The sequence below is a fragment of the Benincasa hispida genome, chromosome 12, assembly GCF_009727055.1.
Source record: "Benincasa hispida cultivar B227 chromosome 12, ASM972705v1, whole genome shotgun sequence".
Lineage (NCBI taxonomy): Eukaryota > Viridiplantae > Streptophyta > Magnoliopsida > Cucurbitales > Cucurbitaceae > Benincasa > Benincasa hispida.
Genome location: NC_052360.1, coordinates 65,830,224 through 65,855,601, shown reverse-complemented (window position 1 = coordinate 65,855,601; position 25,378 = coordinate 65,830,224). Strand labels below are relative to the sequence as shown.

Genomic DNA, 25,378 nt, shown 5'->3' with positions numbered 1-25,378 from the left:
AGCGAGAGTGTTTGACCAGATAAGAGCGAGACTTAAAATGTGAGACGCTTGTAAGAGCAATTTACGTAATCTGGTATGATGGTGATAACAGTAGAGGATTAATTGACATTAGTTTTAAAAAATGAGCCATTTAATAGGTAAAAAAAATTGAGTCATTCCTACGAATTTCCGAGAAAACATAAGAAAAGAAAACAAAAGAAAGTCAGAAAAGCGTGGATCGCCATTTGTAGGCGAAAGCGACTGCATTTGGATTGACTGCATCCATCTACCAATTTTCATCCTACTTCTTCGGACACTTCAATGATCCCATTTTCCATAATCTGTTCTTTACATCACTCTGTTTTCTTCTCTCTCACTCCGCTTTTCGATATATTTTAGATACAATTACATCGCACGAACCTAACATCTCTGTTTTACTTCCAATATTATCTTATGTGCTCTGCCATTTGACTCTTGATGACGACTATGGCGCTTCCATTTACCTCCACTCAACTCTCATGGACCTCTTCCGATTCTGCCCAATCCCTTCATTTCCTTTTCTCTCGTTATGGTTCACACTTGCTTCAAAATTGCGTTGGAAGTGGAGCTCGACGTTCAGTAATACGTGATTCTCGAGTTTTTTGCCAATCTAAGGTAATTTTTGAAACCCCTTTTGGATGTACGAAGTGGGATTTATGTTATTGTGAGAATTAGTTGGAATTGGTTAGTTCTTCATTTTTGAATTTTCAATTATATTTTGTTGCTCTGTGTAGTAAGAATTTCTTACTGAGTGTTTCCATTAATTTCCTTTTGTGTGCCTAAAAATCCTATGGGTGTCGGTTGTTATTAATTCTGGACTTTTTGGTGGGGTAAGTGATACGGGAACGAATAGGAACAAGCTGCAATTATTTCTTAGATTACTGGTAGAAAGGAGATCAATAATGTTCTTCATGGTCAAAAGTTGATTTCTACCTACTTTTTGCAGAATATGTTCTTTTTTCCTTGGTTGGTTCTTTGTTTTCCATTATGTAGTTGATGATTTTCTATTTTGCTGAGGATCTTCAGTTGATTTAATTTTAGGAATTGAAAATAGTACTTGGAATGAAACAGCTTTAAATTACTGGCTGGAATGATGTTTGTTTCATGATTATAATTTTAGAGTAACTTCTTGCATTAATCCTTATTGTACTCTTCTATTCATCTAGCCTATTAATTTCGGTGTGACTTTTGAAGAGGTGTAAGGTGTCTTTTAGCCTATTCAAATTAAAAAGTCAAAGTTCTGATATTTGCTTCTTTGCCTCTGTTTTTTGGAATGCCCTTCTCGAAGCTTGAGATTTCTTTTGGTAACTACTCTCTTATATTTGTACCATTTGGAAGGCTTTGCAACCCCAGTTACCCCTTGGTAAATTTCATTACCTTAATGAAATTTGTTCTCTGTTTCTCTTAGAAAAAAAAAGGACAGTAGAACAGTCAAATGCGATCTTAATTCCAAGAATTTATAATATGTTTAGGATGAATTTTGAAAATAGTATTTTTTAAGTGACACTTTTCTACAAACTTTGGATAGAGGCACTTTGTGCATGTTTAGGAGTGATTTTGAAATTGTTAAAATCACTTTTGTCATGTTCAAAATCACTCTGAAACACACTTTTAATCACTTAAAATTAATTTCATATTTAATTCTACAATTTTAAATGCAATTTTCATATCTTCAAAATTAATTTTGAATCATTAAATGCATGTTTCATAGTGATTTTAAAAATGACGATTTTAACCATTTTAGATCCACTTCCAAATATGCCCTTTTAAGCGTTTTTAGGATTTCCGAAATCACTTATGCTTGTCTAATCATGCACTAGGAAAATTTCAGAAAGTGCTTTTTAACTGGCTAAAATCATTTTTCACGGCTCCAAAAAATTATACCTGCACCCTCTGAAGTATAAATGCTTCTTTCAGAAGTTCTCGCGGATAAAGTGCTCAAGATAAAAATCTCTATTCTAAAGTCATTTGAAACTCACTTGTACTTGATAAAAATGGGCCCCCTTAGTGATGGATATCAAACATATATTTATCAATTATTGAAATTGTTAATTCCTATAAGACGTCAATTTTCATGATGTTTTGCCAGAGGTATTATGATCATCTGTGTTTTGTCTTAATTCATTCTTCCTTTTTTCTTTGCTCGTTGAAATGTTTGCATTTTGATGTAAATGTGCTATATTTTCTAGAAGTCATTTTCTAGAAAATTACTGATTTTTCCCCTCAATTATAATGTAGACAGAGACATTGCAGTTAAGGAAGTATTCTCCGCTCCTAGAAAGTTCTTTCGTGCCAGGTAATAGTGCAACAGTATCTGATGAGTGGCAAGCAGTTCCTGATATTTGGAGGTATTCGGCAGAGAGGTATGGTGATCGGGTAGCATTAGTGGATCCATACCATAATCCTGCTTCAAAAATGACTTATAAAGAGGTCAACTTTCTATATTTCTCATTGGTTTATGTTTCCATTTTCTTTTTTCTTATGGGAAATATCATTCTCTAATATTTGGTCCTTCTTACTTATCAGTTAGTTGAGTTTGATATCGCAATTTGGTTGAAGTTTAGGACCTGTTCCACATTTTCTACTCTGGCACAAAGAATTTAAGATATTACAGTGAGTTGTTGGTGGGAATTAAGTCCCATAGATTGATGGATGGCCATCTTGTAAGCTCCATTGGGATATGACGTTACATGTACAATGGCCTAAAAGGTCATATGGATGTCAAAGACTAAATTAGCTGCAGCCTTTAAAAACACCTTGGACTTCCTGACTTCTGAACCTTCTTCTTTTAATGTCAAAAGCAAGCATGGAATCCATAGGAATGTTTTGTTTAGATTTCGAAGCTTGAGAAAGATCTTCATTGCAGTTTGTCAATTGGTTATTTAGGAGTAGAGTACTAATATGAGGACAAGGATTGAGTAGAGTACTAATATGAGGACAAGGATTGAGTAGAGTACTAATATGAGAACAAGGATTACACCAAACTTCCTGACTTCTGAACATTTTTCTTTGAAGTATAATTTTAAAAATAATTAATTCTGGCCTTTCACGTAATGAATGAGCCAGTAATTATTATGACTATGAGTGAATGATGCATTTATAACTTTTTAATAATTATACATTATTTTCTTGTTATTCAACAATTATAAATTAATTTAAAGATAAAGTAAAGACGATGAATTTATATTTTGCATAAAGTAATAATGTAATAGGAAATAACTAGTGTCATTTATTATTACTATTATTTTGGGAGATGAGTAGTGTGATTCAAAAGTAATAGCATGAATTATCAAATTAATATTTTGGATAACAATCACGAGATAACTATTTCTCAGTACTTATTTTGATATTTCAAACTCGACAAACCTGTCTTCTGACCAAATTTTTATTGAAACATAGATTTTAGCTTCCTCAACATTTCTCACATGAAGTAGAGTATATCTACTTAAAACAGGGAATGGAACTTAGAGGACTTACATTATCTTGAAGCGCATGTAACATCTAATACTAGCTGTTATGGAAATACCTTCTTTGGACGACAAGAATAATGTCGTATATATGTATATCATAATCGAAGATCTCTTTCTCTATATTCTAATTGCCAGTCTTGCCAGTCTTTCTTTGTCTTCTCTTGGTAGACTTTGCACTTTTGTAATCTTTTAATTTTTCAAACGTTAATGAAAAGTCTTGTTTCTTGTTCCAAAAGAAACAAAATAAAATTAAAGAAAAGAAAAGAAAATGCCAGTCCCAACGGAAGAGTCATCCAAATCTACAGGCTCCTTTTACTTGATGAATCACTAAATTTTATGGGCAAATGATATGAAAAATTTCTGTGGGACACCACCTCATCAAATGAGGGATCTGTTGGGCATCACGTAATGAGAAACAAGAATGGAAATATATTGAAATCTTAAAAGATGAAGAAATACAAGATAAACCAAGTGTAAGTAACCTGGAACCTCCCTTCTCTTGAGTATTCTAAGTCAACAATTGCCTCCTTCCCTCAACCCTCACCCTCTATTTATAATCAAATAGCTAACTAACTCCCTATTTAATTACCCTTATGCCCTTATCAATACCATACTACTTATACCCATAAGCCCCTTTTAATCCCTTACAGGATCATTTAGTTTTCATGTAATTATTCACTGTTTTTTCTTCAGAACAGTGAGTGGTTATCTTTTGGTTCCTCTTATCTGGAAACCAAAATACCATCTTGTTTCTTATATTACTTTAAAATCTAATATATACAGATACTTTATCTTATTTACATTTGTTTAAAATTTAAATTTGCAGCTTGAGCAAAGTATCTTGAACTTTTCTGAAGGCCTTAGAGCCATTGGAATAAATCCAGATGAAAAGATTGGGCTCTTTGCTGATAATTCATGTCGGTGGCTTGTTGCCGATCAAGGTATGCTGACTACGAATATTATATTTAATTTTCTTTCCCTAATATGTTATTAGCTATAGTATACTTTTACTCTTTTATCCTTGTTTTCCTTTTTTCCTCTAGATTGGCATATTCTGTTTGCCTCCTTGGGACGTTGCTGAAGCATCTTAACATTTGACTTGTGTGTTAATGAAATAGTTCATGTGATGCCATTGCCAACATTCCTTGTAATTTTGAATCCAACTTTCTAAACCCTTACCTCTTTCTTTCAAATTTACACTTACACAAAATTCAAATGATAAGAAAAATGGAACTGTTTTTGAAGTAATGATGGGAAACCTAAAATCGTGAGTGATTTTAGTAATGTACTGCTTACTGGTTAGACACTTGATTTGCATTTATTTGGTTTGTATATACTATATATGGATTATAATGTCTTGAGGTTTCTTTTTTTCTTTTTTGAGTACATCAACCATTGGGATGGGGGATCAAACCTTCGACCTTTAGAGAGGAAAGTCATGCCAATTACTATTGAGCTAAGCTCACTTTGGCTAGAAGCATGGTGTTCTAATGTTCTGTTCCCACAAGTGGCTTATTGTTGAGAAAGGGGAGAAAGGGGACTCTTCAGATAATGATATTCTTAACTTTTGGGGGAATAATGTTCAATAAGTAATGGTCTATTTGTTTCGTAGAAATTTGTCAGCATCTTTATTTTTTACTTCTTTCTTTTTAGTTTATATTTATTTTGAAAGAGAATATTTCTTGAAAACTTGTTGAAAGACTGTTGGAGATTTTTAAGCTTTTGGGAAGTATACGAACAAACTTTTGTGAGGTTGTTAGTGTCACTATTGAAATGGCCATGGATACATAAAGAGCCATTTGGAACCTGTCTGTTGTGACATTTATAAGTTAATGAATTCAGGTGAAGTAATTGGAAATAAATAATAATCCACTCCATTCTCCCAAAAGAAACATCACATTCTTTACAAGGAGTTTAAGATATTTTCTTATGCATATAACTTGAAGAAATACAGTCAAATTGCATTATCAGGCCTTTGGCGTGTTAAGAATTCTTGAAAATTACTTCCCGAATAAATCTAGTGAAAAAAGTGGGAAAAGTTCAAAATTGATGTTTTACATGTCTGTGTTGCAAGCAATTATTTCATTTAATAGAAATTTTTTTAGATCATATTCATTTTGTAGAAAATTTGTTAGATCATTGAATATTTGAAAACTGTGTCGTATTGATAGTTTTTTTTTTTGGAAAAGGAAATGAGTCTCTTTATTAATAAATTTAATGAGATAAAAGCTCAAAGTACAAGAGGGTTATACAGTGAGCATAAAGACAAGGATCAGCGAGCGCATCCGGACATCTCAATTAGGTTGACACCCCCATAATGCCTTCATCATATCCTACAAACAAAAATGCATTAATCCGCGGCTAACTCTCAACCTTTACATCAGAGTCAACATAAACAAGAACTAGATTAAAGAAACAAGAATATGAAAAAAAAAAAAAAAACCAATAAAGAACAGCTGAAACAATCAACACAGGGTCCGTAATTAAGCTGGAAAAATAAAAGCTCGCCAATTCAGATTAAAGTCTTGGATGCTGTAACTCTCAAAACGCCTAGAAAGGATGCACCATGATAAAGCGTTGCGACAGGCGATTTCAAAATGATCCAACCATCCGATGGATTTGTCATTGAACACCCTTTGATTCCTTTCAAACCATAATTATGTCAAAAGAGCCTTTACCACGTTAAATCAAAGTAAATGAGAGGATTTGTTGTAGTTTAGTTTCTACATTTTATCTCTTATACTTATCATTTGGATTCAGGTATTATGACCATGGGAGCAATTAATGTTGTTAGAGGTTCAAGGTCATCTAGTGAAGAGCTGTTGCAAATATACAATCACTCCGAAAGGTTTGTTTGAATCCTAATTCAGTTCGGAGTTGATGCATTTACATTATTTTATATACAGAGTCTGTTTTGGATTGATCATTATTTTATATACAAGACGTGGATGTCACTCGACAGGTCAATTTCTAAAATGTAGGACACAGATACATATAATTGGGTTCCTATGTAGTCTGGTTACTGTTTTGGTATTTCCTTGAATCCTTGTTTTATTTCTTAACAAATTGTGTGACCTTTGTTGTATGTTATTGAGACCTGTAAAGTTTTTAATATAAACTATTTTCCTTATAAACTATATCATATTCATTAAATGGTTCTAAATTCTGTTCTTCACAGTGTAGCATTAGTTGTGGACAACCCTGAATTGTTCAATCGAATTGTAGAAACATTCCATTTGAAGGCATCCATGAGATGTATCATTCTTCTATGGGGGGAAAAATCAAGCTTGGCTAATGAGGGAATGGATGGTATTACTGTTTTTGATTACAATGACATCATGGATATGGGACGAGAGAGTCGCAAAGTTATGCTTGGCTCTCATGATGCTAGTAAGTTGTTTACCTGTTTGTCAAGAAATTCGTTCTGCAAATCATAGCCGGTTTTACTGTTTAATCTCTTTTAACTTAGTCTTGTTCATATTTTAAAGAATATATGAAGTGACATTCCATCTCTCTATATTGAGGGTGTGCAATTTAAAGATTACATAGAAGGAAGGGATCCCTGATGTTAGCTTAAGCTAAAGTTAAATAAACTTTTCATAGTTTTTTTGGATACAAAGTAATATAAAATGCCTTAAAGAGATGAGATCTGACCATTTTATTGTTCTGATTCTTAAAATCAGTAGTTGACACTTGAAACTTAGTGTTTTTAAATAACTAGGCATTGTTGTTCTTTACAAACCATATCAAGATTTTGTGGAAGTGGAATTGTTTGGACAATCTAGTGGAGGTATTAGTTGGCAGGAAAAAGCAACTCGTTTCCAACTTATTAATTTGTTTATCTTTTGGCCACTACCTTTCTTTTCATTCAGTCGACCTTCCATGTGAAGTTCAAGCTTTCCCTCTATTTTTCTTGATAATTAGATTCAGTTTTATTTAGTTTTCATGTTATTCAATTTGTTCAAAGTTTTGCAGATCACACATGCTTGACAAAAGCTATATTATTTTTGTTTCTTTTTCCTTTTTTTGTGAAGGCTATAATTTTGCCCTAATAAATCTAATCTTGCACATTTGCAATGCTTTCACATGGTACTTGGTTACTTCAAACTCTAATTTCTCTTTCTTTTAATCTTCTCGTGGAACTGATCCACAGAGCAGCATTATACGTATGAAGCTATCAGCTTGGATGATATTGCTACACTTGTTTATACAAGTGGCACAACTGGAAACCCTAAAGGTGTCATGCTTACCCATCGAAATTTATTGCACCAGGTTTGTTTCATTACTCCTGTTCAGTTGTTTTGGTAGTATGAGGCAACTACAAGATAACCATAATTTTCACTACCTTTACTGCAGTAAGCTACTTAAAATAATCGATTAGTTCATTAGGTCAGCCTTCATTCTGTGTGGATAAAGGTTAGATGAAGGTTGCACTATAATTGACAATGCTATTTTAAGATATTCTGAATGTAGATTGCTTGGGAGCAGTTCCATGGTAATTTACACCAACAGTTATTTTCTTTTGTTTATGTCCATATTTATTATACATAAGTGATGAATAAAAAAGGAGGAAGAAAATGAAAGTTGAAAGATACAGAGATGGAGTAAATAGGGGGCGACAGAGAGATGAGTTGGGTAGAGATAGGTGAGATATAATAACTCAATCTTTAATATTCAACTTTTTTAATACTTAATATTAGTACTTGAAGTTATCATGTTAATGATACCTAAGAAGCACGGACATGGACATGGGACACGGACATGGATACGACAGGACACGACGATATGCCAATTTCTAAAATACTAAGACACGGACACGATGGGGATACACTATTTTCTGAAATTAATTTTTTAGAATATATGTAAATTTAACATAAAATAGGTAAAACATTTGAAGTTGGATGGGTAAACGGCAGTAGGCAGTAGCTAAAAAAAATAAAGCATACTTGAATCCTTTATACTTGATGTGCATGACAAGGCTGGGAGTTGAAAAGTTTATATATTATATTTAGATTTTAGGTTTTATGATATTTTTATATTTTTTAAAAAAGAAAGTTAATGGGCTTTAAATTTGGGCTCAAACTTCAAACAATTTTCTCCTTTAATTCTTTAATTCTTTTTCATCGTGTCCGTGACATGTCTTCCCCATGTCCCAACGTGTCCGAAATTCAAAAAAAAAAAAAAAAAAAAAAAGAAGGCATGCAAATTGGCATCTCAAACACGTGTCCATGGCGTGTCCGGTTGAATCCGTGTCTAATAGGTGTCCGACATCGATACCACCTCTAATGTGAAGTGTCCGTGCTCCATAGATAATACCAAAGGGCTATTTATACATGTCGTAACCTGACTTCACAATAGAAATTGAACAATATCAGAAGCCATTTGGAAAAAGGTGTCTTTTCCATTAACTCATCAAATAGACACAATACTTGCTGCTTTTCCGTGTTCATTAATCTGTCTATGAGTTTGGTGTATATGTTTGATTGCAACCTATTCTCAATGTTTAGGCAGTCAGGTCAGATCAAATTAAAATTCTAAAAGTCTTATTAAAGAATTTGTTTAATGACCTTTTAATATATTATGTTTCGTTAATCTATCAATGATTTATATAGATGCGTGTGTGACCATAAGATATTCTATATTATAAAATTTCTATTCTTTTAAATTACAATATTTGGTTACAATTGATTTCACTAAAATGTGATGTCTCTCCTCTATGGCTGCTTTGTATGTCAAACATTGTCCATCCAGATAAAGAATTTGTGGGATATTGTGCCTGCCAAAGTTGGGGATAAATTTTTAAGTATGCTTCCACCTTGGCATGCGTACGAGCGGGCTTGTGAATATTTCATATTTACATTTGGAGTGGAGCAAGCTTACACAACAATAAGAAACTTAAAGGTACCTTTCCACTCCTTAAGACTTCGTACTTGTCCGTGTGAATATTCTCATGGGGTTTCAGGTTGTTTAGTGAGAAATATTCCCACGGATATTGGCTTTGTTCCTACTAGCAGAGGTGTTCAAAAGTCTCTGTAACTCTAAGAACCCGAGCAACCCAATCTAACCTATACTATCTGGGTTGGATTGGATTCAAAGAAATGAAAACATTATGGGTTGAGTTGGTTAATGGATTCGTCTAAAACGAGTTTGGGTTGCATTGAACAAACATAAATTATTATTATTTTATTATTTTTTTCTTTTTCCTTACAATACAATTATATATGCACAAATTTATTTTAATTAATTTATTTAATACCATAATTCTTTTTCTATTATTTAGTCTCTTGCAATTCTTAAAGAATAAATTTTATAGTCTTTGGAATGTTAGTTTTCATAATATAAATTGAAATGAGTTGCACATCTTTGTTTGAAAATAAATTAATATATATTTTACACAAACATTTTATTTTCTGTGGAAACAAAAATGTGAATAAATGACTTGACCAACCCAAATCATCCTAACCTAATTATTTCATGGTTGGTTGGGTTGGGTTTACTATTTAATAACAATTGTTGGGTTGAAAAACTTTTCAACTTGAACAATTGGATTGAGTTTAAAAAGTCTCAATTAATATACATTTCCTCTCAATCCCTGCCCTAGGCTGTTTTTTTTTGTTCATCTTCAGTGATGTACTTCTCTAAAAAAACAAAAAAAAAAAAATCTTTACGTTTATCTTAGAAATAAGAGGCCATGGCAGGATATGGACTTTGTTACCTGTGATCTAGTAACGATCCAAGTTTCACATGTTTGAGGCTAACATCCTATTGATGCCAAAAAAATGGATCAATCGTGAATTTGTTTTTTTTTTTTTGGAGAGATTTGTCTGAGTGCCTGCAAGACAAAAGCATGAATATGGTGTGGTGTCTAGCCACACACACTCTGACGGTCAAGTTAATCTTGTGTTTCTGAGTAACTAAACAATAGGAAAATAGCAGGGTATTTAGGCGTACCATCGACCAATGGTTTCGGTCGTTTTTATTAGGTAGTAGAATGTAACCGATGTTATGGGTTATAATGCCTCTCTTTAATCCTTGAAACCACCGTGTTAATTGTTTGAGCGGTTACACCATTATTACGGCAACTAAAGCATCAGTTAATTCTCAACGTCTTATTAAAGGCTCGTCCGTTATGAATATGGACGACTTCAACTTCAATTGCTCAACCGAGCTAGATTCTCCTAAGCTTTCTGGCTTAGGCTCCTCTAAGCTCTCCTAAGTTGAACTCTTTTAGGCTCGAGTTCGGCTCTCCTAAGCTTTCTTCTAGGCTTAGGCTCCTCTGAGCTCTCTTAGGCTCCTCTAAGCTCAATTCATACTCTTCTAAGCTCTCTTCTAGGCTTATGCTTATCTGAGCTATACTATGCTTGCCTCATGGGTCCCATTGAGCTTTCTCTAAGCCCTCTTAGGCTTTCCCATGGGTCCTCTTGAGCTCTCTCCTAAGCTCCTTTGAGCTCCACTACGCTTACTGCAAGGTCCCATTAAGCTTCCTCTAAGCTCTCTCAGGCTCTCCCGTGAGTCCTCTTGAGCTCTCTTAGGCCCCTTTGAACTCTACTAAGCTTACCTCACGTCACGGGTCCCACTGAGCTCTCTTAGGCTCTCCTGTGGGTCTACTGAACAGGCTAATTTTCGCCATAACACATCCTATTATTAATGATGGAAGGTTCATGGGCAGATGATATAGACAAATTGAAGTATAAGTAAACAGAATGCTATTAATTTAGGAAAAGGCACATAGTTCCAAGCATTCTGAAGGACTTGGACCATCCCACAAACCATTCCCCTGAATCTTCTTGCCTGAAACTGTCAAACCTAGTCCATTTCTGATCGTTCCGTTATCTAACTGCAAGACATATTGCACAAAAGAGGCTGAAATTACCTTACAAAAGCTGCTCAGCCTTTTAGAGAAGTTTACTATCGGAGGGCACTCCCTTTTTAGCCCTCCCAAATACACATTAATTACTGCGTGCCTATACAAACTCCTTAGCTGATGACTGATAGGCCATAATAACTAGTAGTTCCTAATATTTTACTACCAATATTCCTAACACTCTTTTAACTCTTCTTCTGCGATTATTTCTTTCTCCATCTGTTTTGTTCTTTTTCCCCTTCAACTTTTTTGTTCTTCCCTCTGGCTCGTTGTTTATTTTGTACTTCTCTTTTCATCTTTGTAAACTCCTATTAGCTTGTATATTAGGCTGGTGTTATTTACTTTTGAATAGTAAGATATGGGATAATTCTCCTTCCTCATTAAAATCATGGATATTAGAAATTAACCTTTTTTAGAAAAAGTTCAGAATATTACCTCTGGACTGTCTTATTGATCCTCTTATGAAATTAGGCTGCAACATTTCCTTATTTATTCACTTACTTTTTATGTTTTATATTTCAATCATGTAATTTTACATAATTTAGGTTTTATTTGGTAACCATAACTAAAAACTGTGCTTGTTTCCTTACTATTTCTTTATCATAGTTTCATAGTTTCATCTTTTTCTTAAGAAAATATTAGAATTCATAGCCAAATTCCAAAAAAATAAGTTTTTAAAAACTTGGATTACAAAACGAGAAATCATAGTGGAAGTAGTGCTTATAAACGTAATTTTTCAAACTCAAAACCTAAATGGTTATCGTATGGGGCCTTTTGTATTTATTTATTTTATGAGAAACGTAGATTCCTTCATTTTATTGAAAGTGTGAAATTATAATTATACCATAATTGGAAAATTAGACATTTTAACTCTTATTTGAGTTTGTCAGGATGATCTTCGTCATTATCAACCAGACTACTTGATTTCTGTTCCATTGGTGTATGAAACACTATACAGGTACAAGGGGTCTCTATGCCCAAGTGATAATACATTTTCTTGGAATTGTAAATTAGAAGTTAAACGATTGTGTTGAATTGTTTATCTGAAGATTTAGGAATTTTTTTGTACATGACTGTAGGTTCCAATATTCTTTTAGGTTAAATTACAAGTTTAATTCTTGAATTCTCAATTTTGTGTCTATTTGGTCTGAACTTTCAATTTTTGTCTAATAAGTCCCTGAATATTAAGACACTGATAAAGGAGGACAAATAAGAGTCTCTTTATCACATTCCTAAATTAACGAAACTAAATCATCAACCGAAGAAACTCGCCAATATCATCCATGGTATAGAGGCAGTATTAGAATCATCATCATAACGTGAGTGAGAATGAAAAGTGGGAGGGTCTTTGGATGAATGAATGACTCCTTTAGGGAAAACAGAGTCACGAACGTTGAAAGTAGTTCTTGACGGTTGCAATTGTGGGTGACAGCTTGCTTAACAGAGGGGGCCAAAAGACAGGTGACATTTTCCTCAACACTATCTGGATTATTCAAAGTATTAATCTTGGGAGTTGGAGAAAGAAGAAAGAGGCATTGTTCTTTGAGTATAGGACAAAGGATAAGCTGCAATAAAACAAATTTTCACCTCTTTAACACTTGGGAACTGAGACGACTCAAAGAGCCTTGAGGGAATCACCAAAAGACGTCTCGGTGGTCTCACAATAAACCTCTTGGACAATAGGAGGAGCAATAGGCTCAATATGAAATGCGGACAGTTAACAAGGAGGTTCCTTTGAAAAGACAACTGAATCTTGCAGGTCTTTCTGTGGTAATTGAGACTGACCATGCAAACATTGCTCAACTACATGTTAAATTACCAACATACCCAAAAGCGCAAGCTTATGGGGTACAATTTTTTTTAATCAATACTTTATCCTCCTTCAACTCCCTCTAGGAATGTCAAGACTATTGGATGAACTTTTTCTTACTTTCCTTGGTTCTGAGCTTAATTTGTGATCCTATTTTGTAATTTAATCTTATCTGTGATTTTTTTTTTTTTTGGTGGGGTGTTAAAGAACTGAGTTCTCATGAGGAAAATAAAAGGGAAACAAGGCATAGAGAAAAGCAGCCCACAAAAAAAAACAAGAAAGCAAAAGGGAGCCCAAAAACTAACTACAAAAAGTGGCTTCAATCCAACAAACTCAAACCAAGACCATAATTACAAAAGAACCTATTAATCAACGTTCACACAATGAAGGCATTAAACTTAGTCCCCTCCCAAATCTCTTCACTTGATCTTTACGCTTCTCTAAAATTGTATTATCTCTCTCATCCAGATTCTCCAAACAATAACAAAAATGCTAGCTTGCCACAACACTTTGCCTTTCTTGCAAAAAGGAAAACTCAAGAGATCTTCCTCAATCATAGTGTAGCCTTCTCTCCTCCACGCCAAGAAAAGTCTTAATATTGAAGCTATAAGTTTCCTAATTTAAAAAAAAGTAAATAAAATATCGGCTTTTCTAAAAAAAGAAAGTTCTCAACATCTCTGTGAAATTTGTTTAATGATGTTCTTTAAGATTTCGACAGTAATACTGTCCAATGTAGGTGCTTATGCATCTCCCAAAGTTTTAGTTGCTTTTGATATCGTTCACTCATTGAAGCAATCCAACTACCCCCGTCTTTTAAATACATCAAAGAAAAATAGTTAGTCATTTCCTCCACCTCCTTGTTCCCCACTTTACTAAACACTTCGTTGATGGCTAACTTCAAAATGTAATTCTTTCTTCTTCTTGCTACCAGAAAGCAGTGAAAAAAGACGAGTTCTTATCTTTCTCTCTTTACCCCATTAGGTCTACTTTTGATAATTATCGTTCTCTGCCCACCTTCGCACACATGTCATATAGTTATTTTTTCCACTCTTTCCTTAGTTCTTTCTTTTATGCCGATAAGTCCTTTTCTTTCTTTAGGTCTAAGCTGTTTATGTTTTCCTCCAGGCTGCCCTTTATGATACAAATACAGCCATAGTTTTCCTGGCATCATGTTGCAATTTCTCCGAATTTAGTTTCTTGCATTAGAATATATGGTAGAAGTACCCATCATTTCTGTCCTTGGCAGAACTCTTTCCAAGTTGTTGGTTGGCTTGGTCATACACTTATTCACATTCTCTTTCCATATATCCTAACAACCATTGTGCACTTAATTATCTTAGTTATAAGTTCAGCAGACTTTTCTTGGTTTTATGTTCTCACGATTCTCCCAGCTATATGTATATGCATGCATACATTCACACACACACACAAATATACATATTAATAATATCTTCTTTTTTCCAGTGGAATTCAGAAGCAAATATTAGCAAGCTCAAATGCACGTAAGCTTATTGTGCTTACATTCATTAAGGTCAGCTTAGCTTATATGGACTTGAAGAGGATTTACGAGGTTTGGGATTGAAACACCTTTGCCATCAAACTGTTTTAATTACATGTTATTATTTCCTTTATTGTGAAATTTTATATTGTACTTATTGTATTATATTTGCTGTATTTTATTCTTTCCTTATTTATAATTAGGTATTTCTTCTATTTAAAAAACCCTTTCCTCCTAAGATTAATAAGAGAAAAAATAATGTTTTTTAGTATGGTATCAAAGCATCAAAATTTTTGAAACCCTAAAAAACCAAGAAAACCCTATTTTTTTCTTTTTGAAACCCAAAAAACTCAGCCCTCTGTCACATCCCACCGAAGCTCCGCCGTTGGTCTCTGTCGCCGCCGCCGCCGAGCTCTGTCGCTGCCTTCTGTTTGTTCGCTGCTGCCGTCAGTCACCTGAAGCTCCACCGCCGGACATCCGCCTGGAGGTCGCGATTTTCCGAACGTTCTGTATCTTCGACCGTTGATTGAGTCGCGTTTTTTGGTCGCGATTTCGCAGTCTGCTGCCGACCGTTGTTTCCGCTGCCCAATCACTAAGCATCGCCGACCATGACTGCGATTTCTTAGTCTACTGGTTGCCGCTGTCCATCGGCTATAATTTTCCTAGTTGCTGGTTCGTTTAAGCCTCTGTGTTGTTGTTGTTGTTGTTGTTTTTTCCCTCTAGATCTACTGATTTTGTATTTTGGGTTTCCATTTTTTCAACGATATGTCGGACACTAAGGCACCCATCACTCGAGTTTGCGATAATCGTGGCCATTCAACCGGTCCCACAGTCCAAATAACTATCATTTGACTTAATGGGGATAATTTTCTTCGTTGGCCCCAAAGTGTTCGGATGTATATTCGTGGACAAGGGAAGATTGGTTACATCACAGGAGAAAAAATCATTCCTAGTCCAAGTGACCCTTCATTCGCCGGATGGGACACTGAAAACTCCATGGTTATGACTTGGCTTGTCAATTCCATGGTCGAAGACATTGGTTGTAACTACATGTGTTACTCTACTGCCAAGGAATTATGGAATAGTGTAACTCAGATGTATTTTGATTTGGGTAACCAGTCACAAGTATTTGAGTTGAACTTAAAATTAGGTGATATACGACAAGGAACTAACTCTGTTACACAATACTTTCACTCCTTAAAAAGGATTTGGCAAGACCTTGATCTCTTTGATATGTATGAGTGGAAGTCTACAGAAGACCAAAAGCACTATAGGAAAACTATTGAAGATGGTCGTATTTACAAATTCCTTGCCGGCCTCAATGTTGAGTTCGATGAAGTTAGAGATAGAATACTTGGAAAAACTACTCTTCCAACTATTAATGATGTTTTTCTGAAGTTCGCAGGGAAGAAAGCTGCAGGAATGTTATGATTTGCAAGAAACCTATTGACTCAGTTGAATGCTCTGCATTGGTGACTGAAAATACTGCAATGAAGGCTTGTAATCAATCCAATAAGCCGCATGAAAAGCCTCGTGTCTAGTGCAACCATTGCAATAAACCTTGACATACACGTGAAACTTGTTGGAAACTTCATGGAAAACCTACGAATTGGAAAAGTTCTAAGCAACATGCCTCTAATGCTAAGGTTGTTGACTCGAGCCCGTTTAATAAAGAGCAAATTGATCAAATTCTAAAGCTGCTACAGACCAATTCATCATTTGGTAATCCTAGTGTTTCCTTGGCACAATCAGGTACTTGTCCTCAAGCTGTCTCTTGCCTTAATTCATCTCCGTGGATTATAGACTCTGGAGCTTCTGATCATATGACCAGTTCCTCTTGTTTATTTGAATCATATTCACCTGTGTATTGCAATGAAAAAATTCGCATTGCTGATGGCAGCTTCACCTCTATTGCAGGAAAAGGAACTATTCCTTTGACTACAAAACTTATATTACGTTCTCTCCTTCATGTTCCAAAATTAGCTTGTAACTTGTTGTCTGTTAGTAAACTCTCTAAGGATGCTAACTGTCGTGTTATCTTTTGTGAAACTCATTGTATCTTTCAGGATTAGGAATCGGGGGAACAATTGGATGTGCTAGGATGATTGATGGTCTCTATTACTTTGATGAAGTTCATGCTAGTCATAAAAATGTTCAGGGCTGAGTAGTGTTTGTTCTCCTTCTGTTAAAGAAACTATCATGCTTTGGCATTGTAGATTAGGGCATCCAAATTTCTTTTATTTAAAGTATATGTTTCCCGATTTATTTAAAGGATTTGATTCTTTGGTTTTTCAATGTGAAAGTTGCATTTTTGCCAAACATCATCGATCCACTTATTTGCCTAAAGCATACAAGACTTCATCACCTTTTTCCTTAATTCATACTGATGTTTGGGGTCCGTCTAAAGTCTTAACTCATAGTGGTAAGCGTTGGTTTGTTACTTTTATAGATGATCACACTCGTTTAACTTGGCTTTATTTGTTAACAAAAAAGTCAGAGGTAAAAGGTTTTTGTTTGGTTTTACAATATGATAGAGACTCAATTTCAAACTAAAATTCAAATGCTTCACTCTGATAACGGCACTAAATATTTCAACGAACAATTAATCAATTTTTTGCAAGATAAAGACATTTTTCATCAAGCTATGTGTTGTGACACGCCTCAGCAAAATGACATTGTTGAGCGAAAAAATAGACACTTATTTGAAGTTGCTCGTGCCCTTATGTTCTCTATGAATGTTCTAAAATATTTGTGGGGTGATGCCGTTCTTACAGCTGCATATCTGATCAATTGAATGTCGTCTAAGGTTTTGAATTTTAAAACTCCTCTTGATCACTTCAATGAGTTTTTCCTAATAACTGGCTTTCTTTTGATTTAGCAATTAAATTGTTTAGGTGTACTGCTTATGTCCATACTTCTCCTCTTTCTCGAACTAAACTTGATCCTCGAGCCACTAAATGCATTTTTGTAGGCTATGTTTCTCATAAGAAAGCTTACAAATGTTTTGATCCTTTGACCCACAAGTATTTTGAGAGTATGGATGTGTCTTTTTTGGAAAATCAACCTTTTTTTTGCCCAAATTTTCTTCAAGGGGAGATATCTAACCTTGAAGATAATTTTTGGGATACTTTATCTCTCCCAAACATCAGTGGTCCTGCAATTATGAGCTCTAGTCCTTCGATACCAAGTATGGAGAATTCTTCTTCAGGGGGAGAAACACTATAAAATAACTCTACAAGTCGAAATCCTGAACTTCAGGTTTATACTAGAAGAAACTTGACTCAAAGGGTCTGAGATCAGACAATTGACTTATCACAGGACCAATCAAATACTCTGATGAATGATCCTGAAGATCTTTAGACACTCTACTCCTATTTCTCCTAGTTCTTCATCTCTTTCTAATCCTTTACCTGATGTCTCTGATCTTGATATTCCAATTGCCCATAGGAAAGGTACTCGTAAATGCACCAAATATCCCATTGAAAACTCTTTCTTATCATAGATTGTCTGACTGTCATAAAGCCTTCACATCCAAAATAACCAACCTATTTGTTCCAAGGAATATAAAGGAAGCCCTAAATAATTTGAATTGGAAATTAGCAGTGATGGAAGAGATCAATGCACTGAAACAAAATTGCACATGGGACATAGTCGAACTACCAAAAGATAAGAAGACGGTGGGATGCAAATAGGTGTTCATTGTAAAATGTAAAGCTGATGGTAGTATTGAAAGGTACAAGGCTAGATTGGTTGCCATGGGGTTCATTCAGACCTATGGCATTGATTATCAAGAAACATTTGCTCTAGTGGCTAAAATTAATTCTATTAGAATCTTGTTGTCTGTGGTAGTTAATTTTGATTGGCCTCTTTATCAACTTGATGTGAAGAATGCCTTTCTCAATGGGGATCTTGAAGAAGAGGTTTTAATGGACTTGGCACCTGGTTTTGAGGTGGATCTCGGGATTAACAAAGTGTGCAAGTTAAAGAAATCATTATATGGGCTTAAACAATCTCCCAGAGCATGGTTAGAACAGTTTGGAAAGGCAATCACAAGTTGTGGATTCAGTCAAAGTCAAGTTGATCATACTATGTTCTATAAACATACTTGAAGTGGTAAGTTGGTCGTTTTGATAATGTATGTTGATGATATCATTCTTACAGATAATGATGAGACAAGACTGAATATCTTGAAGAAAAACCTTGCTAATGATTTTCAAATCAAGGACCTGGGAACCTTAAAGTATTTCCTAGGAATGGAGTTTGCCAGATCTAAAAATGGCAGTCTTGTCAACCAGAGGAAGTATATTCTAGATATACTGAATGAGACAGGTTTACTTGGTTGCAAGATAGCAGAAACTCCTATTGAGCAAAATTTAAAATTGGTTGTTGCAACTGAAAAAGAAGTAAAAGAAAAGGAAAAGTACCAGAGGCTTGTAGGGAGACTCATATACCTCTCTCACACACGTCCTGACATTGCTTTCGCAGTCAGTGTAGTAAGTCGGTTCATGCATGCTCCCGGGTCAGTTCATTTTGAAGCAATTTATAGAATTTTGAGATATTTGAAAGGTACTCTAGGAAAAGGTATATTATTCATGAAGCATGACCACCTAAACTTTAAGGTTTACACTGATGCTGATTGGGCAGGAAGCACGACTGATAGAAGATCTACTTCGGGGTATTGCTCTTTTGTTGGAGGAAATCTGGTTACTTGGCGAAGTAAAAAAACAAAGTGCGGTTGCAAGAAATAGTGCTGAAGCAGAATTTAGGGCATTAGCCCATGGTATTTGTGAGGGCATATGGATAAGAAGACTATTGGAAGAATTGAATTTCTCTCAGACAATGCCCATATGCATCTATTGTGATAACAAGTCAGCAATTTCCATTACCCATAATCCAGTCCTTCATGATAGAACCAAACATATTGAAGTTGATGAATACTTCATAAAGGAAAAGATTGATCCAGGAATAATATGCATTCCCTTTCTCCCGACAGTAGAGCAAATTGCAGATGTGTTAACCAAAGGTTTTCCAAAGTGGCAATTCAACAAGTTGATTGACAAGTTGGCTATGAATGATATCTTCAAACTAGCTTGAGGGGGAGTGTTAATTATTTTCTTTATTGTGAAATTTTATATTGTACCTATCGTATTATATTTGCTGTATTTTATTCTTTCCTTATTTGTAATTGGGTATTTCTTCTATTTAATAAATCCTTTCCTCCTAAGATTAATAAGAGAAAAAATAATGTTTTTTAACACTACATTTCTTTTTTGTTCATAGAAACATTTATTGAAGGAAAAATCCTCTATTCTTTTAGGGAAAATCTTGGACATTCAATTTGGAACTTTTACATTCTGACTCTCCATTAACATTTCTATTATATTGGCAGTTACCTTGCAACTGGACAATAAAGTAAAATCTTGCTCTCATTATCAAAGTAATTAGGGCTGCATGGCAGTCTTTTCAGACTTAAGTTGATTAGTGGTGTATTCGTTCACAAGTGCTTAACATAATTAGGGTTTCCATCTCTAAATTATTAGGACAGCATAATATTTGGCTTTAGTATATTTTCCTAATTCATTTCATTGTCGAGGACCAGAAAATTTGAGGACCCATTGTTGCTTCTGCAAAATTGGATTTCATTTGCAGTTGATGAGTTATAGATAGCCTAACGATATCCCGTCTTATTTCTCCATTTTTTCTTTTTCCTTTAATTTGATTTAATTTTTTCTTAAAAAATTATGTAGCCGTTCTTATTGAGAATTGGTTACTCGTAATCTACTATTTTATGATTTCATGTTTTCCCCACAGGGAACCTATCTAACAAGAAGCAAGGTTCAACCAACACACCTTGTATCTGCATTGGACTGGTTATTTGCAAGAATGGCTGCTGCAATACTGTGGCCAATACATATGTTGGCAAAGAAATTAGTCTATAGTAAAGTTCAATCTGCAATTGGAATATGGAAGGTCTTCTTCGGTCTTTGGTTCATTTAATCCCTTATAACTTGCATATATAACATAAACGCTTGAATTTTTTTCCTTGTGGGGGGTGGGGAGAGGAAACTTGGTGCTAATTTCTTCTCTAGTGACATTTTTCATTACAACTTAAAGAGGTCTAATATGTAATTGGAAATTGACCACAGTACTCAGTCCACTCATGATTTTGATGCACCCTATATTTGCATGAACGATGTTCAGTTTGTATGAATGAAATTTCATAGAACAAATGGGCTAAAAATAATTCATTTTAATATACATTTAAGGACTGGACATGTATCTTTGTATTTAATACATATTAAAGAAGTGGATGGAGCCTCTCTTCGTGGTCTTTTGTCTATCCTTACTAATATAACTCTGTCAACTTAATACCTTTCCTTTCTATAGTTTCCTTATTTCGTACTAATTGTCTTTTTCACCTACAGTCCTTTTTTTTTTCTTTTCCTCTTTGGGTGTGATCCCACGGTTTTTTTCTCTGTCTATTCTGTTTGTGTTGTATATTTATTGCATAGAGTGATCGATCATGTCAAAAATGAAGAAGGAAGCTACCAATAATTGTACACTCTAATTTACGTGCCTGACAGTCATGGTCACAACTTTATGCTTCATTGACAAAATTGTCTTCAAAACAAGTTATGCTTCCATGTTAAATCAACAACTCAATCTGTATAGATAGTTCTCCAGTTCGTACTAAATAATATCATCAAACATCCTTTTTTCTTTTTCTTTTTATTATAGTATATTGGGAAGTATTCTTTTATTTATTTATTTTTTTGACAAGGCTCTCGAGATTAGAAGGATAACTAACCTTCTCTAGTATCTGCAGGCAGGCATAAGTGGAGGGGGCAGTTTACCTTCACACGTTGATCTCTTTTTTGAGGTTAGATGCTTAAATGTTTCATAATTGAATCAAATATCTTTGCTTACAATTCATATGGTTAAGCATTCTTTCAGGCGATTGGCATTACAGTGCAGAATGGTTATGGTTTAACAGAATGCTCTCCTGTAATTGCTGCTCGACGGCCTACCTGCAATGTAAGGAACATTTGTAAAATAGTCAATCTCTTTGGATGAACACCATGATTCTGCATTTTAATTTTATTTTATCTGGGGCGGTATACTACCATAATATTCTAAGCAGCTCTCTAATTGAATGGCTTGCTCGTGTAATACATGTTTTAGTAAAATCTAGAGTATATGCTGGCAGTGCCAATAATTTGACTGAGTAATAACAATGTTTTCCAAGGTAATTTTGAGTTCCCTTACCGGCATCTTCCAACTATTATAGATTGTCTGCTGCTTGTGTCCAATCTTCTTTATTATGGACATAAAATGACTTTTAAAACATTTTATTGACCTTTCTACCTGCAGGCGAGAATATAACATACAATGCTTTGATGCTGTTATGCTCAATTCTTTAAGAAGATAATATTTCGTACTTCTTTTCTACTGTGCTAAGCTTAGTTTTGTTATTTGCTCCATTTTTTTTCAATTCCACACCTATTGGCAGATTATATGACAGTTGTGCAGATCTTAACTTTTAAAGGTTCTTGGTTCGGTTGGACATCCAATACGGCATACAGAGTTTAGGATAGTAGACATGGAAACAGGAGATGTACTCCCACCTGGATCAAGAGGCATCGTTGAAGTTAGGGGACCTCAAGTGATGAAAGGTTACTACAAGGTATTTTTACGTCTCAATTACCTATAATGAACACTTCAAAATCCTTATGTTGTAATGTCCTTTATTTAAAATATCAAATTCATTTGATTTGATATCAGAATTCATCTGCCACACAACAAGTCTTGGACGAAGAGGGTTGGTTTAGCACTGGGGATATTGGGTGGATTGCTCCTCACCATTCAAGAGGCCGAAGTCATCGTTGTGGAGGTGTAATTGTTCTTGATGGGCGGGCTAAAGACACTATTGTTCTATTAACAGGTAAAAAGCTAATATGGTGGATTGATCTTTCAGGAAGACAAAATATTTCAGTTCTTTTATCCCCTTCATGTATGTCTCTCATTACCTAGTGTGTAGAGAAAAATAAGGAAGGTGGAGAAAATCTAACAGCTTTCTGTTATGATATTTTATCTCATTCAAAACTTTGGTCAACACTTTTCTCACCATTTTTCAAAATGAACTTCTTGGTGAAAATAGGTGAAAATGTTGAACCAACGGTGATTGAAGAAGCTGCCATGAGAAGTAGTGTCATACAACAGATTGTGGTTATAGGCCAGGTGGAATTTTAACATCATGTGATATAATCTGTGTACAGATGTTGCCTGCTTTCCTCAATTACCCTTTATTTATTTTTTATTATTTTATTATTTTTTTCACGAGCTCTACTATGTTGAATGTCTTTTACCATTACTTGACATCATCCAGGATCAACGACGACTTGGAGCAATTGTAGTTCCCAACAAGGAAGAAGTATTATCTGCAGCAAAAAAATTGTCTGTTGAAGATTCAAGTACATCTGATGTTAGCAACGAAACATTGACAAATCTGATTTATAGTGAAGTGAGAAAATGGTAAGACTTTGTTTCTTGCCCAATTAGTAACTTCGCCTGTTTTCATCTTAAGGAGAGTGCAGTTTTAGAATTATCAATGTTTGGCAAAGAAAAGAAAGGGTTCTTTATGTTGAAAATGATTTCTTCTGAGGTGTTAGATTGCCTTTTGCAAGTTTATTTTCTAAGAAAGCATATTTTGATTTCATGCAGGACTTCAGAATGTCCATTTCAAATTGGACCAATCCTCATCGTCAATGAACCATTTACAGTATGAAATCCTTGCTCACCATCATCTGTATTTGAGCTTTTTGTCTCAACTTAATTCCTAATATCTAAAAACTTGCTCTTTTGCCAATTTTCATTGACTTTTTAACATTATGAATTGTAGATCGATAACGGCTTAATGACCCCTACGATGAAGGTTCGACGAGATAAAGTTGTTGCTTATTACAAAAAGGAAATAGAGAACCTATTCAAGTAATAACTTGGGAGTTTGTAAATGAAGTGAAAGGTATGTTGATTTTCAGGTAAAGAAAGCATAATAAATTTACAGGCAATATGTTTTATTAGTCTCTGGTTTTGGACAAAAGCTTTGTTCAAGCTTTGAGATGAACTGTTGTCTAAAAGAAACTCTTGCCATTTTAACTCTTTGGTAAGATACATTGAACTTCTATTCTAAGTTTGTTTGTGATGTGGATAGCCATCGACTAGATGAAGGCCTCTCTCTTTCTCTTGGATAAATTACTTTCACAGAGGGAAACGTCCTCTAAAGTTAAGTATTCCTCAATGATGGGTTCGAAATATTGAAGTTTTGATTTTATGAAAATATCGATGGAAAAAGTCGATGTCAATAGAAATTTCAGGAAATTTTATGGAGATCGATCAAAATTGTTATACTTAGTTAATGAAACTTTGATTGTGGCTTAATTAGACCATTAATTAACCATTTTTAATCATCATTTCTTTAAAATAAGATATCATTTAGATGTATATTGTAAATATGTGTAAATGTCGATGCAAAAGCATAAATTTAAAAAGAAATGGAAAAAAATTATAAAGTAATAAAAAATTTAGAAATTTTTTGAGTTGAAATGATGTGAAAATGAATGTTTTGGATGGTAAAAGAAGCGATTACATCAATTTAATTTTGAGTTGAAATGACTTGAAAATTTATGGAAAAAGTTTGAATGAGATTAATAATAAATATAGGTGTTGTGGTTTTTTTTTCTTTCTCAAATTTAATTTCTTTGGTAATGAAAGAATTAAAAGTTTTTAAATAAAGTTAAAATTTGAGAAAAGTTGGAAGTTAAAAGAAGTAGCACATTAACAAGGTTTCATCATTCGTGTTGTGTGAAAATATATAATTGCGTGTAATCAAAACTAAAAGTGAAGAAACTTGAATTGATTTAACATATTTAATTCCTAAAAAATGAAAAAAAAAAAAAGAAGAAAATTTTGAAATTTTGTTGTGATGGGCAGAAAAATGAAACTTTTTCTATGAAGTTTCGAGGCCATCGAAATCTCAAAATTTTGATGAAAATTTTTCGCCATACTACTAATTTGAGATGATAAGCCAAAAGATTTGTTTTGGAAGTGAAATAGATAACATGGGATCTAATACAAAATAATCGGTTAGGATTGAAAAATAGTACAAAAAATCTATAACATATCTCGGTGTTAGGTGTAGGAAAAAATAATAATCGAGATATGAATTTAGGATAGTGTTATAGAACATATGTTAATGATGTTGTATTTGGTAATGTAATGTATTAAGGGGAAAAAAAGAAATAAAAGGTTCTATAGATTAAGTGTTTGGTTGGATTTCAAATTTTATTTATAAATAGAAATATGCTTAACATATCTTTATGAGTAGTTGTCATTCAAATTTAAAAAGAAAAACAACTAGTTTTGATGAAATTGGTTTAAGTTATAGTAGAGTTAGGATTGTCTTTAATCTAGTTTGAACATATATATAGGCATTATGTTTAAGTTGTACCTTGTAGGCTAAATTATAGAAATTACTCTTAAAATTAGTACTTCGTCTCAATTGTACATTAAACCTTTTCAAATGTTCAATAATATCCATAAAATTCTAAAAGAGTTAAAAAAGACATGTATTATAAGTATATGGAAGAAAGCCTCATTTCAGTAGTATTCTTGAACTTTCAAAAGTAGTATTACTACGCTTAACCCTTAAAAGAAAGTTC

At 34.0% G+C, this 25,378-nt stretch overlaps 1 protein-coding gene across 1 annotated transcript; it reads left to right on the top strand.

The window, feature by feature from the left end:
• Nucleotides 1-200: 200 nt before the first annotated feature.
• On the top strand, nucleotides 201-23,881 carry LOC120067058 (probable acyl-activating enzyme 16, chloroplastic). Its single transcript, XM_039018438.1, has 18 exons — nucleotides 201-633; nucleotides 2,257-2,448; nucleotides 4,315-4,429; nucleotides 6,249-6,336; nucleotides 6,667-6,878; nucleotides 7,642-7,760; nucleotides 9,240-9,389; nucleotides 12,243-12,310; nucleotides 14,627-14,732; nucleotides 20,472-20,630; nucleotides 21,487-21,540; nucleotides 21,615-21,695; nucleotides 22,207-22,344; nucleotides 22,443-22,602; nucleotides 22,819-22,898; nucleotides 23,047-23,192; nucleotides 23,382-23,439; nucleotides 23,560-23,881. Exons 1-18 carry the CDS (start codon nucleotides 457-459, stop codon nucleotides 23,650-23,652), a joined length of 2,196 nt encoding a protein of 731 aa, XP_038874366.1. The 5' UTR covers nucleotides 201-456; the 3' UTR covers nucleotides 23,653-23,881.
• The last annotated feature ends 1,497 nt before the right edge of the window (nucleotides 23,882-25,378 follow it).

Bases quoted from the DNA above. Each gene is read 5' to 3' on its own strand.
- LOC120067058 (XM_039018438.1), top strand. From the start codon at position 457: ATGACGACTATGGCGCTTCCATTTACCTCCACTCAACTCTCATGGACC. The intron at 12,311-14,626 runs GTACAAGGGGTC...TCTTTTTTCCAG, and splicing joins GTGTATGAAACACTATACAG to TGGAATTCAGAAGCAAATAT. The intron at 21,541-21,614 runs GTTAGATGCTTA...GCATTCTTTCAG, and splicing joins ACGTTGATCTCTTTTTTGAG to GCGATTGGCATTACAGTGCA.